General features: G+C 39.5%; 1 protein-coding gene and 1 long non-coding RNA gene across 2 annotated transcripts in view; one reads left to right on the top strand and one right to left on the bottom strand.

Moving 5' to 3' along the window:
• The window catches only part of NEK10 (NIMA related kinase 10), a 270,851-nt gene that overhangs the window by 97,696 nt on the left and 152,587 nt on the right, over positions 1-20,568 (top strand). Inside the window, 1 exon segment of the mRNA XM_040246355.1 lies at positions 17,292-17,367. Coding sequence (XP_040102289.1) covers positions 17,292-17,367 — 76 coding nt within the window.
• On the bottom strand, positions 14,316-15,423 carry LOC120867899. Its single transcript, XR_005722065.1, has 2 exons — positions 15,113-15,423; positions 14,316-14,395 (listed from the first exon to the last, which is right to left on the bottom strand). It is a non-coding gene; the product is annotated as an uncharacterized LOC120867899 (long non-coding RNA).

Consider the following 20,568-nt stretch of genomic DNA (forward strand, 5'->3'; position numbering starts at 1 on the left):
GGAAGTCTTGACTTGGCCTGGGAAAGAAAGTGAAAGTCACCCACTCGTATCTGACTCTTTGCGACCCATGGACTGTAGCCTGCCCGACTCCTCTGTCCGTGGAATTCTCCAGGCATTTCTATTGGAGTGGGTAGCTGCTCCCTTTACAGGGGATCTTCCTGACCCAGGAATCAAACTGGGGTCTCCTGCTTTGCAGGCAGATTCTTTACCAGCTGAGCTACCAAGGAAGCTGCTTGGCCTGGGAGTCCACTTTGAAGAAGCCTCACTCATATGACTGGCAATTAGTTCTGACTTTTGGCTGGAACTTGGTCTCTCATTCACCAGGACCTCTTCTCTCTGTGGCCCTTCAGCAGAATAGTCTGGACTGTTTTACATAAGTTAGATAAATATTTCTTAACTATAACATCAAAATCATTACATATAAAAGAAAAAATTCATTGAATTTCACTGAAGTTTAAAACTTACTGTCTATGAAAGATATTCCTAATAGAATGAAAAGACAAGTTGCAGACTGGGAGAAAATATATGTAGGTCATCTATTTAACAAAGAATTTGTATCAATAATATAAGCACTAAGAAAGCTCGATAATAAGAAAACAAACAATCCAATGGAAAAAAAGGACCAAATTCCAACAAGAACTTCACCAAAGAAGATACAGAAGATGATGGAGAATAGGATGGGGAGACCACTTTCTCCCCAACAAGTTCATTGAAAGAACATTTGAATGCTGAGTAAATGCCACAAAACAGCTTCTGAATGCAGGCAGAGGACCCCAGACACCCAGAAAGGCAGCCCACTGTCTTTGAAAGGAGGTAGGACAAAATATAGAAGATACAAAGACAGACAAAAGAGTTAGGGATGGAGATATGTCCCCGAGAGGGAATCGTAAAAGAGGAGAAGTTTCCAAACACCAGGAAACCCTCTCACCGGCGGGTCTGTGGGGAGTTTTGGAATCTCAGAGGGCAACATAACTGGGAGGAAAAATAAATAAATAAATAAATAAAACTCACAGATTGCATGCCTAATGGCAATTCCCAGTGGAGAAGTAGCCCAAATGCTTGCATCCACCACCAGCAAGTGGCGGCTGAACAGGGAGGCTCAGCCGCATTGCTTAGGGTAAGGACCGGACTTGAATGCCCTGAGGGCAATCTGAGGGAGCTAACGTGAGATAGCAACCCAAACTGTGGGATAGCCAGAGAGAGAGAGAGAAAAGAAAAAGAGAGAGAGAGAACTTTTCTGTGAAAAGCCCTAACCTAAGACACTGCTGGCCCACTCACAGAACAAAGGACTGAGCAAATACCAGACGAGAGCTAGCCAGCAGTGGAGAGGCCCATCCCCTGCCAGAGGCAGGGGGCAGACGGGTGGCAGCCAGAGCCAGAAGGGGGCAAACTCGGCCCCAGAGACAGCATCCTCCACCAAACTGCAAGCAGCTCCATTGCCAACCAAGCCATCCTGGATGGATGGCGTCCACTGGGAGGGTTGCAGCCAGAGATCAGCTCCCCAGAAGAGACACATGGCACATCTGAGATGGCACACCGAGGAAACCAAGTGGCTGGGTCCGGGGAGGTGATAAGATGCACCACGCCTGGGGAGAGTGCACTCACCAAGCACCTGGTTGCCTGAGCTGCTTGGACCTGGGAAGGGCACAAAATGCAGGCCCAACCGAGTCTGTGTCTTTTGGAGTACCCAAGAACCTGAACCTGAGCGGCTTAGATCTGGGAAGTGCATGAAACCCAGGGCCTGCTTTAGACAGTTCCCCTGCAGAGCAACCCGAAGCCTGAGCAGTGTATTCTGGGAAAGCACACACGCCGTGAGTGGGGGCAAACCCAGTGTGGCCGAGACACTGCGGGCACTCCCCACATATGCCAGTGATATTTGTTGCAGTGTTCTCCCTCCCCACAGCACGACTGAACAAGTGAGCCTAAATAAGTCACCACCTTCACCCCTTGTGTCAGGGGGGAAATTAGACACTGAAGAGACCAGCAAGCAGAAGAAGCTAAAACAGAGGGAACCACTTTGGAAGTGACAGGTGCAACAGATTAAAATCCTGTAGTTAGCACCGACTACATTGAAGGGACCTATAGATCTGGAGAAGTAAAGCTAGAACAAGGAACTATCTAAAACTGAACTGACCTCACACTGCTCGCAACAGCTCCAGAGAAATTCCTAGATATATTTTTTACTATTATCATTAAAAAATTTTTTTTTTAATTTTTTAGTTTTAAGTCTTCTATTACTCCTTTAATTTTCATAACCTACTATTACCTTGCAAAAAAATACCCTAATTTTAAAGCAAACTTCATATATATTTTTTATAATCATTGTGATTTTGTTTTGCTTGTTTTTTTAATATTGTAATTTTGAGAGTCTAACTTCTACTCTAGATTTTTAATCTTTGCTTTTTGGTATTTGTTATCAATTTTATACCTTTAAGAATCCAATCTTCAGTACCCATTTTTACTTAGGAGTGTGATTACTGGCTTGATTGCCCTCTCCCCCTTTTGACTCTCCTTTTTCTCCCCTAGGTCACCTCTATCTCCTCCCTCCCCCTTCTCTTCTCTACCCAACTCTGTGCATCTCTTTGTGTGTTCCAGGCTGTGGAGAAAACTTAGGGAACTGATTGCTGGCTAGATCTGTCTCTCTCCTTTTGACCCTGCCTCGTCTCCTCCTGGTCACCTCTATCTCCTTCCTCCCTCTTCTCTTCTGTATGTAACTCTGTGAACCTCTCTGGGTGTTCCAGGCTGTGGAGAGCACACAGAGATTTGACTACTGGCTAGATTGCTCTCACCCCTTTTGATTCCCCCTCTTCTCATCCTGGTCACCTCTATCTCCCTTCTCCCTCTTCTCTTCTCCATGTAACTCAGTGAACCTTTCTGGGTGTCTCTCATTGTGGAGAATCTTTTCTCCATTAACCTAGATGTTTTATCATTAGTGATGCATGGATGGAGAAGTCTTGAGGCTACTGTAAGAATAAGACTGAAAACCAGAGGCAGGAGGCTTAAGTCCCCAAACTGAGAACACCAGAGAACTCCTGACTCCAGGGAACATTAATTGATAAGAGCTCATCCAAAAGCCTCCATACCTACACTGAAACCCAAGCTCCACCCAAGAGCCAAAAAGTTCCAGGGCAAGACATACCATGTAAATTCTCCAGCAATTCAGGAACATAGCCCTGAGCTTTAATATACAAGCTGCCCAAAGTCACACCAAACCCATAGACATCTCAAAACTTACTACTGGACACTTCATTGCACTCCAGAGAGAAAAAGTTCAGCTCCACCCACCAGAACACTGATGCAAGCTTCCCTAACCAGGAAACCTTGACAAGCCATTCATCCAACCCCACCCACAGGGAGGAACCTCCACAATAAAGAGGAACCACAAACTGCCAGAATACAGAAAGGGCACCCCAAACACAGCAATTTAAACAAGATGAAAAGGCAGAGAAATACTCAGCAGGTAAAGGAACATGATAAATGCCCACCAAACCAAACAAAAGAGGACCTAGGGAGTCTGAAAAAGAATTCAGAATAATGATAATAAAAATGATCCAAAATCTTGAAAACAAAATGGAGTTACAGATAAATAGCCTGGAGACAAGGATTGAGAAGATGCAAGAAAGGTTTAACAAGGACCTAGACTAAATTAAAAAGAGTCAATAAATAATGAATAATGTAATAAATGAGGTCAAAAACACTCTGGAGGGAACAAATAACTGAGGCAGAAGATAGGATAAGTGAGGTAGAAGATAGAATGGTGGAAATAAATGAAGTAGAAAGGAAAAAAGAAAAAAAGAAAAGAAATGAGGACAACCTCAGAGACCTCTGGGACAACGTCAAACACCCCAACATTCTAATCATAGGAGTCCCAGGAGAAGAAGACAAAAAGAAAGGCCATGGGAAAATACTTGAGGAGGTAATAGTTGAAAACTTCCCTAAAATGGGGAAGGAAATAATCACCCAAGTCCAAGAAACCCAGAGAGTCCCAAACAGCATAAACCCAAGGTGAAACACCCCAAGACACGTATTAATCAAATCAACAAAGATAAAACACAAAGAACAAATATTAAAAACAGCAAGGGAAAAACAACAAATAACACACAAGAGGATTCCCATAAGGATAACAGCTGATCTTTCAATAGAAACTCTTCAGGCCAAAAGGGATTGGCAGGACATACTTAAAAGTGATGAAACAGAAAAACCTACAGCCCAGATTACTGTTCCCAGCAAGAATCTCATTCCAATATGAAGGAGAAATCAAAAGCTTTACAGACAAGCAAAAACTGAGAGAATTCAGCACCACCAAACCAGCTCTCCAACAAATGCTAAAGGATATTCTCTAGACAGGAAACACAGAAAAGGTGTATAAACTTGAACCCCAAAACAATAAAGTAATTGGCAATGGGATCATACTTATTAATAATTAAATTAAATGTAAATGGGTTGAATGCCCCAACCAAAAGACAAAGATTGGCTTCAGTTCAGTTCAGTCTCTCAGTCGTGTCCAACTCTTTGTGACCCCATGAATTGCAGCACGCCAAGTCTCCCTGTCCATCACCATCTCCCGGAGTTCACTCAGACTCACGTCCATCGAGTCCGTGATGCCATCTAGCCATTTCATCCTCTGTCGTCCCCTTCTCCTCCTGCCCCCAACCCCTCACAGCATCAGAGTCTTTTCCAATGAGTCAACTCTTCACATGAGGTGGCCAAAGTACTGGAGCTTCAGCTTTAGCATCATTCCTTCCAAAGAAATCCCAGGGTTGATCTCCTTCAGAATGGACTGGCTGGATCTCCTTGCAGTCCAAGGGACTCTCAAGAGTCTTCTCCAACACCACAGTTCAAAAGCATCAATTCTTCAGTGCTCAGCCTTCTTCACAGTCCAACTCTCACATCCATACATGACCACAGGAAAAAAAGCCTTGACTAGACGGACCTTAGACGGCAAAGTAATGTCTCTGCTTTTGAATATGCTGTCTAGGTTGGTCATAACTTTTCTTCCAAGGAGGAAGCGTCTTTTAATTTCATGGCTGCAGTCACCATCTGCAGTGATTTTGGAGCCCCCCAAAATAAAGTCTGACACTGTTTCCACTGTTTCCCCATCTATTTCCCATGAAGTGATGGGACTGGATGCCATGATCTTAATTTTCTGAATATTGAGCTTTAAGCCAACTTTTTCACTCTCCTCTTTCACTTTCATCAAGAGGCTTTTAGCTCCTCTTCACTTTCTGCCATAAGGGTGGTGTCATCTGCATATCTGAGGTTATTGATATTTCTCCCGGCAATCTTGATTCCAGTTTGTGTTTCTTCCAGCTCAGCGTTTCTCATGATGTACTCTGCATGTAAGTTAAATAAGCAGGGTGACAATATACAGTCTTGATGTACTCCTTTTCCTATTTGGAACCAGTCTGTTGTTCCATGTCCAGTTCTAACTGTTGCTTCCTGACTTGCATACAGATTTCTCAAGAGGCAGGTCAGGTGGTCTGGTATTCCCATCTCTCTCAGAATTTTCCACAGTTTATAGTGATCCAGACAGTCAAAGGCTTTGGCATAGTCAATAAAGCAGAAATAGATGTTTTTCTGGAACTCTCTTGCTTTTTTGAAGATCCAGCGGATGTTGGCAATTTGATCTCTGGTTCCTCTGCCCTTTCTCAAACCAGCTTGAACATCAGGGAGTTCACGGTTCATGTATTGCTGAAGCCTGCCTTGGAGAATTTTGAGCATTACTCTACTAGCATGTGAGATGAGTGCAATTGTGTGGTAGTTTGAGCATTCTTTGGCATTGCCTTTCTTTGGGATTGGAATGAACACTGACCTTTTCCAGTCCTGTGGCCACTGCTGAGTTTTCCAAATTTGCTGGCATATTGAGTGTAGCACTTTCACAGCATCATCTTTCAGGATTTGAAACAGCTCAACGGAATTCCATCACCTCCACTAGCTTTGTTCATAGTGATGCTTTCTAAGACCCACTTGACTTCACATTCCAAGATGTCTGGCTCCAGATTAGTGATCACATCATCATGATTTTCTGGGTCATGAAGATCTTTTTTGTACAGTTCTTCCATATATTCTTGCCACCTCTTCTTAATATCTTCCACTTCTGTTAGGTCCAGACCATTTCTGTCCTTTATCGAGCCCATCCTTTCATGAAATGTTCCCTTGGTATCTCTAATTTTCTTGAAGAGATCTCTAGTCTTTCCCATTGTATTGTTTTCCTCTATTTCTTTGCATTGATCGCTGAAGAAGGCTTTCTTATCTCTTCTTGCTATTTTCTGGAACTCTGCATTCAGATGCTTATATCTTTCCTTTTCTCCTTTGCTTTTCACCTCTCTTCTTTTCACAGCTATTTGTAAGGCCTCCTCAGACAGCCATTTTGCTTTTTTGCATTTCTTTTCCATGGAGATGGTCTTGATCCCTGTCTCCTGTACAATGTCATGAACCTCATTCCATAGTTCATCAGGCACTCTATCTATCAGATCTAGGCCCTTAAATCTATTTCTCACTTCCACTGTTTAATCATAAGGGATTTGATTTAGGTCATACCTGAATGGTCTAGCGGTTTTCCCTACTTTCTTCAATTTAAGTCTGAATTTGGCAATAAGGAGTTCATGATCTGAGCCACAGTCAGCTCCTGGTCTTGTTTTAGTTGACTGTATAGAGCTTCTCCATCTTTGGCTTAATGGATACAAAAACAAGACCCCTACTTAGGCTGTCTACAAGAGACCCACCTCAAAACAAGGGACACATACAGAGTAAAAGTGAAGGGCTGGAAAAAGATATTTCACGCAAATGGAGACTGAAAGAAAGCAGGAGTAGCAATACTCATATCAGGTAAAATGGACTTTGAAATAAAGGCTGTGAAAAGAGACAAAGAAGGACACTACATAATGATCAAAGGATCAATCCAAGAAGAAGATATAACAATTATAAATATATATGCACCCAACATAGGAGCACTGAAATATGTAAGACAAATGCTAACAAGTATGAAAGGGGAAATTAACAATAACACAGTAATAGTGGGATACTTTAATACCACACTCACATCAATGGATAGATCAACTAAACAGAAAATTACCAAGAAAACACAAACTTTAAATGATACAATGGGCCAGTTAGGCCTAATTGATATCCATAGGACATTTCACCCAAAACAATGAATTTCACCTTTTTCTCAAGTGCACACCGAACCTTCTCCAGGATAGATCACATCCTGGGCCATAAATCTAGCTTTGGTAAATTCAAAAAAATTGAAATCATTCCAATCATCTTTTCTGATCACAATGCAGTAAGATTAGATCTCAAATACTGGGAAAAAAACTATTAAAAATTCCAACATATGGAGACTGAACAACACGCTTCTGAGTAACCAACAAATCAGAGAAGAAATAAAAAAAGAAACCAAATATGCATAGAAATGAATGAAAATGAAAACACAACAACACCAAACCTATGGGACACTGTAAAAGCAGTGCTAAGGGCAAGGTTCTTAGTAATACAGGCAGACCTCAAGAAACAAGAAAAAAGTCAAATAAATAACTTAACTCTACACCTAAAGCAACTAGAAAAGGAAATGAAGAACCCCAGGGTTAGTAGAAGGAAGTGAATTATAAAAATTAGGACAGAAATAAATGCAAAAGAAACAAAAAAGACCATAGCAAAAATCAACAAAACTAAAACCTGGTTCTTTGAAAAGATAAATAAATTGACAAACCAGACTCATCAAGAAACAAAGGGAGAAGAATCAAATCAACAAAATTAGAAATGAAAATGGAGAAATCACAACAGACAACACAGAAATACAAAGGATCATAAGAGACTATTATAAGCAACTATATACCAATAAAATGGACAATTTGGAAGAAATGGACAAATTCTTAGAAAAGTATAACTTTCCAAAACTGAACCAGGAAGAAATAGAAAATCTTAACAGACCCATCACAAGCGTGGAAATCAAAACTAATCAGAAATCTTCCAGCAAACAAAAGCCCAGTACCAGATGGCTTCATAGCTGAATTCCACCAAAAATTTAGAGAAGCAATAACACCTATCCTACTCAAACTCGTCCAGAAAATTACAGAGGAAGATAAACTTCCAAACTCATTTTATGAGGCCACCATCACCCTAATACCAAAACCAGACAAAGATGCCACACAAAAAAAGAAAACTACAGGCCAATATCACTGATGAACTTAAATGCAAAAATCCTTAACAAAATCCTAGCAAACAGAATCCAACAACACATTAAAAAGATCATACATCATGACCAAGTGGGCTTTATCCTAGGGATGCAAGGATTCTTTAATATCCTCAAATCAAGCAATGTAATACACAACATTAACAAATTGAAAGATAAAAACCATATGATTATCTCAATAGATGCAGAGAAAGCCTTTGACAAAATTTAACATCCATTTATGATAAAAAACTCTTCAGAAAGAAGGAATAGAAGGAGCATACCTGAACATAATAAAAGTTATATATGACAAACCCACAGCAAACATTATCCTCAATGGGGAAAAACTGAAAGCATTTCCCCTGAAGTCAGGAACAAGACAAGGGTACCCAGTATCACCACACTATTCAATATAGTTTTGGAAGTTTTAGCCACAGCAATCAGAGAAGGAAGAGAAATAAAAGGAATCCAGATTAGAAAAGAAGTAAAACTCTCACTGTTTGCAGATGACATGATCCTCTACATGCTGCTGCTGTTGCTAAGTCACTTCAGTCGTGTCTGACTCTGTGCGACCCCATAGACGGCAGCCCACTAGGCTTCTCTGTCCCTGATATTCTCCAGGCAAGAACACTGGAGTGGGTTGCCATTTCCTTCTCCAGTGCATGAAAGTGAAAAGTGAAAGTGAAGTTGCTCAGTCGTGCCCGACTCTTAGTGACCCCGTGGATTGCAGCCTTCCAGGCTCCTCTGTCCATGGGATTTTCCAGGCAAGAGTACTGAAGTGGGTTGCCATTGCCTTCTCCGGATCCTCTACATAGAAAACCCTAAAGACTCCATCAGAAAATTACTAGAGCTAATCAATGAATATAGTAAAGTTGCAGGATATAAAGTTAGCACACAGAAATCCCTTGCACTCCTATACACTAACAATGAGAAAAAAGAAAGAGAAATTAAGGAAACAATCCCATTCACCATTGCAACGAAAAGAATAAAATACTTAGGAATATATCTACCTAAAGAAACAAAAAGCCCTATATATAGAAAACTATAAAACACTGATGAAAGAAATCAAAGAGGACACTAATAGATGGAGAAATATACCATGTTTATGGGATGGAAGAATCAATATAGTGAAAATGAGTATACCACCTAAAGCAATCTATAGATTCAGTGCAATCCCTATCAAGCTACCAACAGTATTTTTCAGAGAACTAGAACAAATAATTTCACAATTTGTATGGAAATACAAAACACCTCGAATAGTCAAAGCAATCTTGAGAAAGAAGGATGGAATTGGAGGAATCAACCTGCCTGACTTCAGGCTCTACTACAAAGCCACAGTCATCAAGACAGTATGGTACTGGCACAAAGGCAGAAATATAGATCAGTGGAACAAAATAGAAAGCCCAGAGATAAATCCACACACCTATGGACACCTTGTCTTTGACAAAGGGGGGAAAAATATACAATGGAGAAAAGGCAATCTCTTCAACAAGTGCTGCAGGGAAAACTGGCCAACCACTTGTATAAGAATGAAACTAGATCACTTTCTAGCACTATATAGAAAAATAAACTAAAAAATGGATTAAAGATCTAAATGTAAGACTGGAAACTATAAAACTCCTAGAGGAGAATATAGGCAAAACACTGTCTGACATATATCACAGCAGGATCCTCTATGACCCACCTCCCAGAGTAATGGAAATAAAAGCAAAAATAAACAAATGGGACCTAATTAAACTTAAAAGCTTTTGCACAATGAAGGAAACTATAAGCAAGGTGAAAAGACAGCCTTCGTAATGGGAGAAAACAATAGCAAATGAAGCAACTGACAAACAACTAATGTCAAAAATATACAAGCAACTGCTGCAGCTCAATTCCAGAAAAATAAATGACCCAATCAAAAAATTGGCCAAAGAACTAAACAGACATTTCTTCAAGAAGACATACAGATGGCTAACAAACACATGAAAAGATGCTCAACATCACTCATTATCAGAGAAATGCAAATCAAAACCACAATGAGGTACCATTAAACACCAGTCAGAATGGTTGCTATCCAAGTCTACAAGCAATAGATGCTGGAGAAGGTGTAGAGAAAAGGGAACCCTCTTACATTGTTGGTGGGAATGCAAACTAGTACAGCCACTATGGAGAACAGTGTGGAGATTCCTTAAAAAACCGGAAATAGAACTGCCATATGACTCAGCAATCCCACTGCTGGGCATATACACCAAGGAAACCAGAATTAAAAGAGGCACGTGTACCTCAATGTTCATTACAGCTCTGTTTACAATAGCCAGGATATGGAAGCAACGTAGATGTCCATCGGCAGATGAATGGATAAGAAAGCTGTGGTACATATACACAATGGAGTATTACTCAGCCATTAAAAAGAATACATTTGAATCAATTCTAATGAGGTGGATGAAGCTAGAGCCTATTATGCAGAGTGAAATAAGTCAGAATGAAAAACACCAATACAGTATACTAATGCATATATATGGAATTTAGAAAGATGGTAACGTTGACTTTATATGTGAGACAGCATGAGAGACACAGATGTATAGAACAGTCTTTTGGACTCTGTGGGAGAAGGTGAGGGTGGGATGATTTGAGAGAATAGCATTGAAACATGTATATTATCATATGTGAAACAGATTGCCAGTCCTGGTTCAATGCATGAGAAAGGGTGCTCAGGGCTGGTGCCTTGGGATGACCCTGAGGGATGGGATGAGAAAGGAGGTGGGAGGGGGTTTCAAGATGGGGAACACATGTACACTCATGGTCGATTCATGTCAATGTATGGCACTACAATAATGTAAATATTTCGCCTTTATTTAAAATAAATAAATTTTAAAAATAATAAAAAGAGAAGATACACTGATGGCAAATAAGTACCTAAAAATTGTTCAATACCATTAGTCATTCAGTACAGTCAGTTCAGTTCAGTCACTCAGTTGTGTCCGACTCTTTGTGACCCCATGAATCGCAGCATGCCAGGCCTCCCTGTCCATCACCATCTCCCAGAGTTCACCAAACTCACGTCCATCGAGTCCATGATGCCATCCAGCTATCTCATCGTCTGTCGTCCCCTTTTCCTCCTGCCCCCAATCTCTCCTAGCATCAGAGTCTTTTCCAATGAGTCAACTCTTTGCATGAGGTGGCCAAAGTACTGGAGTTTCAGCTTTAGCATCATTCCTTCCAAAGAACATCCAGGGCTGATCTCCTTTAGAATGGACAGGTTGGATCTCCTTGCAGTCCAAGGAAAATGCAAATTAAAGCTACACTGAGCTATCACTACATAGTAATTAAAATGGCTAATTAAAAAACCCTGACAACTCCAAATGCTGATTACGAGGCAGAAACAACTAGAACTGTAATACATGTCTGGTGAGAACACACTGGAAAATATTTGGGCTTGGTAACATTTTAATGAAATTAAACATATACTTATCATAGTATTTAGTAATGTCTCTACAAGGAATCAAAGGGAAATAATTAATTTTTGCAGAAAAATTTGTGTGCAATTATTGTGCTTACTTGGGTTTGTAGTATAATCATTAATAGGAATAGTGAGAGTGGACATTCTTGCCTTTTTGTTTGTAGTCTTGAGTTTATACAACCTTGTCTTAATTACAATAGCCTTGTAATAATTCTTAATACATTGTAGAAAGCTATGTTTTCTTTTCTATCAAAATTCATGTCTCCTCTTGGCTCCATTTCTATATTAATTTTATACTCGATTTGTGAAGCTCCACCCCAAATATGAAGAATCATTTGATTGGAATTATATAAATTAACTTAGGAAGAATGAAATTTATATAATATTGAAAATTCGAATCCACAAATTTGGACTTTCTCTTCATTAATTCTAGTCTGTATTGACTCTGTAACAAAATTTTATAATTTTCCCTGCATAGGCCTTTCATATCATCTGTCATGTTCTCCTAGGTGTTTGTTTCTATGCTGCTGTATAATTAGCATGCTTTCTTCTTCTTCTTCTTTTTTTTGAAAGGAAAGAGAAAATAATATTTTCTGATTTATTTTTAAAATTTAGTTATCAAGGCACAGCAAAAAATGTGCTTATATGACAATCTCTTCAAAATATCTATCAGGATAGTAAGAAGACAACTATACCTTTTCTTTTATGCTTTAATTGAGATCTGATTGACATACATTATATTAGTTTAAAGTGTATAACATAATGATTTGATATTTGTTATATATTGTGAAATGATCATCGTAAGCTGAGTTAACCTCCAGCCTTGTTTTTCATCTTAAGGGAAGGGCATTCAGTCTTTCAATATTAAGTAGAGAGTTAGCTGTAGGTTTTTCACAGATGCCCTTTATTGGGTTAAGGAAATCCTTTTTCCCATTTTGCTGAAAAGAATAGATGCTGAATTTTGTAAAATTCTTCTTACACAACAATTGAGATGATCATATGATTTCCTTCGCTAATGTTCTGATCTGGGAAACAATATTGATTCATTTTTAAATGTTGGACTAGCCTTGTATTTCTAGCATAAACTCCACTTGGTTATTATGTGTTATCCTTTTAAATATACCTCTAGATTGAATTTACTTATATTTTATTGATAATTTTAGCATCTATTCTCATGGGAAATGTTGTCCTGTGGTTTTCTTTTCTTATAATGTCTTTGTTTGGACCTGGGTCTGGGTAATACTGATTTCATAAGCTGAGCTGGAAAGTGTTCTCTCCTCTCTGTTTTCTGGTAGAGCTTGGGCATGACTGACATTTATTATCTAAATGTTTGGTTGATTTTGTAAATGAAATTACCTAGGGCTGATTTTCCTTTGTTGGCAGTACTGTATTGTGTTTTGATGAGGAGTTCGGGCTTTAGAATTGAACAACCTCAAATTCATGTGTAACTATTCATTTCTCCCTATATTCTCTTTGAACCTCAGTTTCTTCATCTGTAAAATGGGTCATTGTGAGATAAAATAACAATATACATCAGTTGATTATCACTGTGCTATACTACACTTGTATATGTTAACTTATTCACATTTTAATATTATAGTACTTACTACTTTTACAGATAAAACTATTACAAACAGAAATTAAATTACTTCTCCAGGGTTACTCAGGTAGCACATAATGGGGCCAGGATTTGGATCGAGCCTGTCTGGTTCCAGAGTCCTTGCCTTTAATCACTAAGGAGCACTAACTATAATAATTGCTAACCCATTGTTGAGTATTAAAGCAGACAATATATGTAAGCAATTAAATCTGTGCTAGTTCAAGGTTGTTGTTTAGTACACTGATATGTGAATAACTGACTCATTTGAAAAGACTGAAGGCAGGAAAGATTGAAGGTGAGAGGAGAAGGGGATGACAGAGGATGAGATGGTTGGATGGCATCACCGACTCAATGGGCATGAGTTTGAATAAACTCTGGGAGTTAGTGGTGGACAGGGAAGCCTGGCATGCTATACAGTCCATGGGGTCACAAAGAGTCATGACTGAGTGACTGAACTGAATTGATTGTTATTCATAACACAAATTAATATTACTTTGAACAAAGTCAGTACTTCAAAATATTTTCAACCTGTCAAAGACATTTTATTATAGACAAGTACATTGTATTGAAAATTTATCACAGTGAAATTCCATACATATTTAGTGCACTTAAAAAAGTGATATTGTGAACATAAAACTTTACTAAGAATAGCAACTTGAATTTTTGCCCTGGTTCAACTCTGCCCTTTCGTGTAATTCTAGTACTCTTTCCTGGAAAATCCCATGGATGGAGGAGCCTGGTAGGCCACAGTCCATGGGGTCGCTGAGGGTCGGGCACGACTGAGTGACTTCACTTTCACTTTTCACTTTCATGCACTAGAGAAGAAAATGGCAACCCACTCCAGTGTTCTTGCCTGGGGAATCCCAGGGACGGGGGAGCCTGGTGGGCTGCCATCTATGGGGTCGCACAGAGTCGGACACGACTGAAGTGACTTAGCAGAAGCAGAAGCAGTAATTAAACTTATTGAGAAGTTTGCAAATCCTTACACTAATAAAAGGAAGACTATCTGTTTCTACCACTTTGATCTTAGCTACTGAGTGCCTTAAAAAGAGTATGTCAATGTATGGCAAAACCACTACAATATTATAAAGTAAGTAGCCTCCAATTAAACAAATTTATATTAAAAAAAGAAATGGATAAAAAGAAGTATTTGAAGGTTCTTGGAAGAATTTAGCTAGGACTAATATTCAGTGAAAAAGTTGGTGTAAAGCTCAACATTCAGAAAACGAAGATCATGGCATCCGGTCCCATCACTTCATGGGAAATAGATGGGGAAACAGTGGAAACAATGTCAGACTTTATTTTTGGGGGCTCCAAAATCACTGCAGACGGTGATTGCAGCCCATGAAATTAAGAGATGCTTACTCTTTGGAAGAAAAGTTATGACCAACCTAGATAGCATATTCAAAAGCAGAGACATTACTTTGCCGACTAAGGTCCGTCTACTCAAGGGTATGGTTTTTCCTGTGGTCATGTATGGATGTGAGAGTTGGACTGTGAAGAAGGCTGAGTGCCGAAGAATTGATGCTTTTGAACTGTGGTGTTGGAGAAGACTCTTGAGAGTCCTTGGACTGCAAGGAGATCCAACCAGTCCATTCTGAAGGACATCAGCCCTGGGATTTCTTTGGAAGGAATGATGCTAAAGCTGAAACTCCAATACTTTGGCCACCTCATGCGAAGAGTTGACTCATTGGAAAAGACTTTGATGCTGGGAGGGATTGGGGGCAGGAGGAGAAGAGGATGATCGAGGATGAGATGGCTGGATGGCATCACTGACACGACGGATGTGAGTCTGGGTGAACTCTGGGAGTTTGTGATGGACAGGGAGGCCTGGCATGCTGTGATTCATGGGGTTGCAAAGAGTCGGACACGACTGAGTGACTGAACTGAACTGAACTGAATATTAAATATAAATATTTAGTGTTATAGTTAAAAAATTAAAATCATTTATACTGACATTAAGTACATTGTTATATAAGTATTTTGATTTGACTGTGAACATTGTATTTACTATGACTTCATATAGATAGATGCCATTAATTTCAGGTTTTCAGATCTTCATGGTGATTATTTAGGTTTAGCATATTTACTTATTTATTTTGGCCCATGAGATGATGACTACCATATGCCAAAACAATCAGTTCAGTTCAGTTCAGTTCAGTTGCTCAGTCGTGTCCGACTCTACGCGACCCCGTGAATTGCAGCACGCCAGGCATCAATGTCCATCATCAACTCCCAGAGCCTACACAAACTCATGTCCATTGAGTCGGTGATGCCATCCAGCCATCTCATCCTCTGTTGTCCCCTTCTCCTCCTGTCCCCAGTCCCTCCCAGCATCAGAGTCTTTTCCAATAAGTCAACTCTTCGCATGAGGTGGCCAAATTATTGGAGTTTCAGCTTCAACGTCAGTCTTTCCAATGAACACCCAGGACTGATCTCCTTTAGGATGGACTGGTTGGATCTTCTTGCAGTCCAAGAGACTCTCAAGTCTTCTCCAACACCACAGTTCAAAAGCATCAATTCTTCGGTGCTTAGCTTTTTTCAGAGTCCAACTCTCACATCCATACATGACTACAGGAAGAACCATAGCCTTGGCTAGATGGACCTTAGTTGGCAAAGTAATGTCTCTGCTTTTCAATATGCTATCTAGGTTGGTCGTAACTTTCCTTCCCAGGAGTGTCTTTTAATTTCCTGGATGCAGTCACCATCTGCAGTGATTTTGGAGCTCCCCAAATAAAGTCTGACATTCTTTCTTCTGTTTCCCCAACTATTTGCCATGAAGTGATGGGACCAGATGCCATGATCTTCATTTTCTGAATGTGGAGCTTTAATCCAACTTTTTCACTCTCCTCTTTCACTTTTATCAAGAGGCTTTTAAGTTCCTCTTCACTTTCTGCCATAGGTTGGTGTCGTCTGCATATCTCAGGTTATTGATATTTCTCCCAGCAATCTTGATTCCAGTTTGTGCTTCATCCAACCCAGCGTTTCTTATGATGTACTCTGCATATAAATAAGCAGGGTGACAACATACAGCCTTGACGTACTCCTTTTCCTATTTGGAACCAGTCTGATGTTCCATGTCCATTTCTAACTGTTGCTTCCTGACCTGCATACAGGTTTCTCAAGAGGTAGGTCAGGTTGTCTGGTATTCCCATCTCTTTCAGAATTTTCCACAGTTTATAGTGATCCACACAGTCAAAGGCTTTGGCATAGTCAATAAAGCAGAAATAGATGTTTTTCTGGAACTCTCTTGCTTTTTCCATGATCTAGCAGATGTTGGCAATTTGATCTCTGGTTCCTCTGCCTTTTCTAAAACCAGCTTGAACATCTGGAAGTTCACGGTTCACATATTGCTGAAGCCTGGCTTGGAGAATTTTGAGCATTACTTTACTAGCGTGTGCTGCTATTCCTAAACCACTTCAGTCGTGTCTGACTCTGTGTGACCCCATAGACAGCAGCCCACCAGGCTCTCCTGTCCCTGGGATTTTCCATGCAAGAACACTGGAGTGGGTTGCCATTTCCTTCTCCAATGCATGAAAGTGAAAAGTGAAAGTGAAGTCCTGTCCAACAGTTAGTGACCCCATGGACTGCAGCCCACCAGGCTCCTCCGTCCATGGGATTTTCCAGGCAAGAGTACTGGAGTAGGGTGCTGTTGCCTTCTACTAGTGTGTGAGATGGGTGCAATTGTGCGGTAGTTTGAGCATTCTTTGGCACTGCCTTTCTTTGGGATTGGGATGAAAACTGACCTTTACCAGTCCTGTGGCCAAAACATTAGGTTCATTTTATTTGAAAATTATAAAGAATAATTTAAAAAGCAGAATCACAAGTTCAGTAAGTACTTTGTCCTATCTTTCAGTCAGTAAGACTTATTTTAATATTTTTAATGATAAATCTCATTATGTCAATAGGTATAGCACAATGGCATAATGTATGTACACCATTAATGAAAGCTGGGATGGTTTAGAGTATTGTAAATGGGGCATTTTGACAGGGCTGCAGAATGTTAAAAGCTAAGGAACAGTGCTAATTCTGGGAAAATATAATAAAATTGCTTTTTTTTTTTTTTTAAATTGTAGCTGACTTTGGCCTGGCAAAGCAAAAACAAGAAAGCAGTAGACTTACGTCTGTTGTGGGAACAATTCTGTATTCCTGGTAAGGACAATTATTTTATGGTTCTCAAACATCGTTCTTAACTGGTTTGGGCTTTCATATCTTTTTTTGGTGTGCAAAGGAAAGACATTTACTACTAATAAGTTTTCTTCAATTAGCCAGGTAATACACGTGTGTAGAGTCATGCCATTACATATTTAAAATAACCAACCATCCTTTAAGGTAACTCTGCCCCTCAATTACTTGTAATTGAAATGATCCTCAGCACACAACAGGTGTACAAAACTTGTTGAATGAATCTGTGAATAAACTGGTAGACTTGGTTTGCAACATGACACTTGCAACATTTAATTGCTTCTATTGTATATATGATTCTTTTATTCTCTTTACATCTATAGAAATTCAAGGTCAAGGAAAGAATTTTTCAAGTCCTAATGCTTGTCCTAGCATCTGGCAAATAATAGGTTCAGAATAAATTTTATTATGTGAATGAATAAATGATGACATATATACTTAGACATATATCTACAAAGTTGGTTGCTTCTTGGGTAAATGAGTGTTATTTTGATGAATTGAGACTCTTAGCATATTGAAAAGCAGAGAAATTACTTTGCCAACAAGTTCCGTCTAGTCAAGGCTATGGTTTTTCCAGTGGTCATGTATGGATGTGAGAGTTGGACTGTGAAAAAAGCTGAGTGCTGAAGAATTGTTGCTTTTGAACTGTGGTGTTGGAGAAGACTCTTGAGAGTCCCTTGGACTGCAAGGAGATCCATCCAGTCCACCCTAAAAGAGATCAGTCCTGGGTGTTCATTGGAAGGACTGATATTGAAGCTGAAACTCCAATAATTTGGCCATCTCATGCAAAGAGTTGACTCATTGGAAAAGACCCTGATGCTGGGAGGGATTGGGGGCAGGAGGAGAAGGGGATGACAGAGGATGAGATGGCTGGATGGCATCACTGACTCGATGGACATGAGTTTGAGTGAACTCTGGGAGTTGGTGATAGACAGGGAGGCCTGGAGTGCTGTGATTCATGTGGTCGCAAAGAGTCAGACATGACTGAGTGACTGAACTGAACTGAACTGAGCATGCTTTTAGGGTTCCTTTGCAATTCATTAATTATCATGAAGTGAGAATCTTCTTTTGCTGATCACATATCATTTGTCTGAATCTGTCAAACAGATATGGTAGTCTGTAGATGTAGCAGATTTCAGGGAAATATTCTGAAATCTCATTAATCAGGTCAAGCAATCAAGACACTTCCATCTTCCTTTTTTAATCTAGTCTATTGCACAACAGAGCCCTGGGGATAGGGTTCATAATAAATCTTCCCCAAGGAGGGTGGAATTTGGAAATAGCAGCCCTTTTTAACAAAGTCCTTTCATATGAGAATATGCCAAGTGGTATTTTTGAGGGATGAATTTTCATTTATTTGGCTGGTGTTATTGAAACTAGCTTCATGAGAAGATGCAGAGATTGGTGGACCAGTCTACGATTGTACCTTGAAAACTGAAGGTTTATCTGTGCACTTAATCTTTTAATAATAAGGATATGAGTCAACTATTACTTGTTGCTGGTAGAATAATTTTTCTTTTGTTCTACTTTTTACTCTTTTTCAGAAATAATAAATCTTAATCACTAAAGTGTTAAGTAATCATATATTCCTGAATAGATTTGTTGGTCAAAGTTACAGAACAAGTAAAATGCAAACTAAAAGCAAGCAGATTTATTCCCAAGACTGTGAATTAATAAGTTTAGAATTGGTGATATGATAATTTTGTGTGTATGTTGAGGTGAGGGGGGAGGAGCCAGGAGATCTGTACAGTATATAAGAAGAAATCTAAAACGTGACCATTATTTTATCTTATTAGCCCAAAGATGGATTCACATTTTTTTTAAATTTTATTTTTTACTTTATTTTACTTTACAATACTGTATTGGTTTTGCCATACATTGACATGAATCCACCACGGGTGTATACAAGCTCCCAATCCTGAATCCCCTTCCCACCTCCCACCCCATATCATCTCTCTGGATCATCCCCATGCACCAGCCCCAAGCATCCTGTATCCTGTATCAAACATAGACTGGCACTTCGTTTCTTACATGATAGTATACATGTTTCAATGCCATTCTCCCAAATCATCCCACCCTCTCCCTCCAAAAGTCCGTTCTATACATCTGTGTCTCTTTTGCTGTCTCGCATACAGGGTCATCATTACCATCTTTCTAAATTCCGTATATATGTGTCAGTATACTGTATTGGTATTTTTCTTTCTGGCTTACTTCACTCTGTATAATCGGCTCCAGTTTCATCCATCTCATTAGAACTGATTCAAATGTATTCTTTGTAATGGCTGAGTAATACTCCATTGTGTATATGTACCACAGCTTTCTTATCCATTCATCTGCTGATGGACATCTAGGTTGTTTCCATGTCCTGGCTATTATAAACAGTGCTGCAATGAACATTGGGGTACATATGTCTCTTTCAATTCTGGTTTTCTTGGTGTGTATGCCCAGCAGTGGGATTGTTGGGTCATAAGGCAGCTCTATTTGCAATTTTTAAAGGAATCTCCACACTGTTTTCCATAGTGGCTGTACTAGTTTGCATTCCCATCAACAGTGTAAGAGGGTTCCCTTTTCTCCACACCCTCTCGAGCATTTATTGCTTGTAGACTTTTGGATTGCAGCCATTCTGACTGGTGTGAAATGGTACCTCACTGTGGTTTTGATTTGCATTTCTCTGATAATGAGTGATGTTGAGCATCTTTTCATGTGTTTGTTAGCCATCCATATGTCTTCTTTGGAGAAATGTCTATTTAGTTCTTTGGCCCATTTTTTGATTGGGTCGTTTATTTTTCTGGAATTGAGCTGCATAAGTTGCTTGTATATTTTTGAGATTAGTTGTCAGTTGCTTCATTTGCTATTGTTTTCTCCCATTCAGAAGGCTGTCTTTTCACCTTACTTATAGTTTCCCTTGTTGTGCAGAAGCTTTTAATTTTAATTAGATCCCATTTGTTTATTTTTGCTTTTATTTCCAATATTCTGGGAGGTGGATCATAGAGGATCCTGCTGTGATGTATGTCGGAGAGTGTTTTGCCTATATTCTCCTCTAGGAGTTTTATAGTTTCTTGTCTTAAGTTTAGATCTTTAATCCATTTTGAGTTTATTTTTGTGTGTGGTGTTAGAAAGTGATCTAGTTTCATTCTTTTACAAGTGGTTGACCAGTTTTCCCAGCAC

This window comes from Oryx dammah, unplaced genomic scaffold (genome assembly GCF_014754425.2).
Source record: "Oryx dammah isolate SB20612 unplaced genomic scaffold, SCBI_Odam_1.1 HiC_scaffold_9, whole genome shotgun sequence".
NCBI lineage: Eukaryota > Metazoa > Chordata > Mammalia > Artiodactyla > Bovidae > Oryx > Oryx dammah.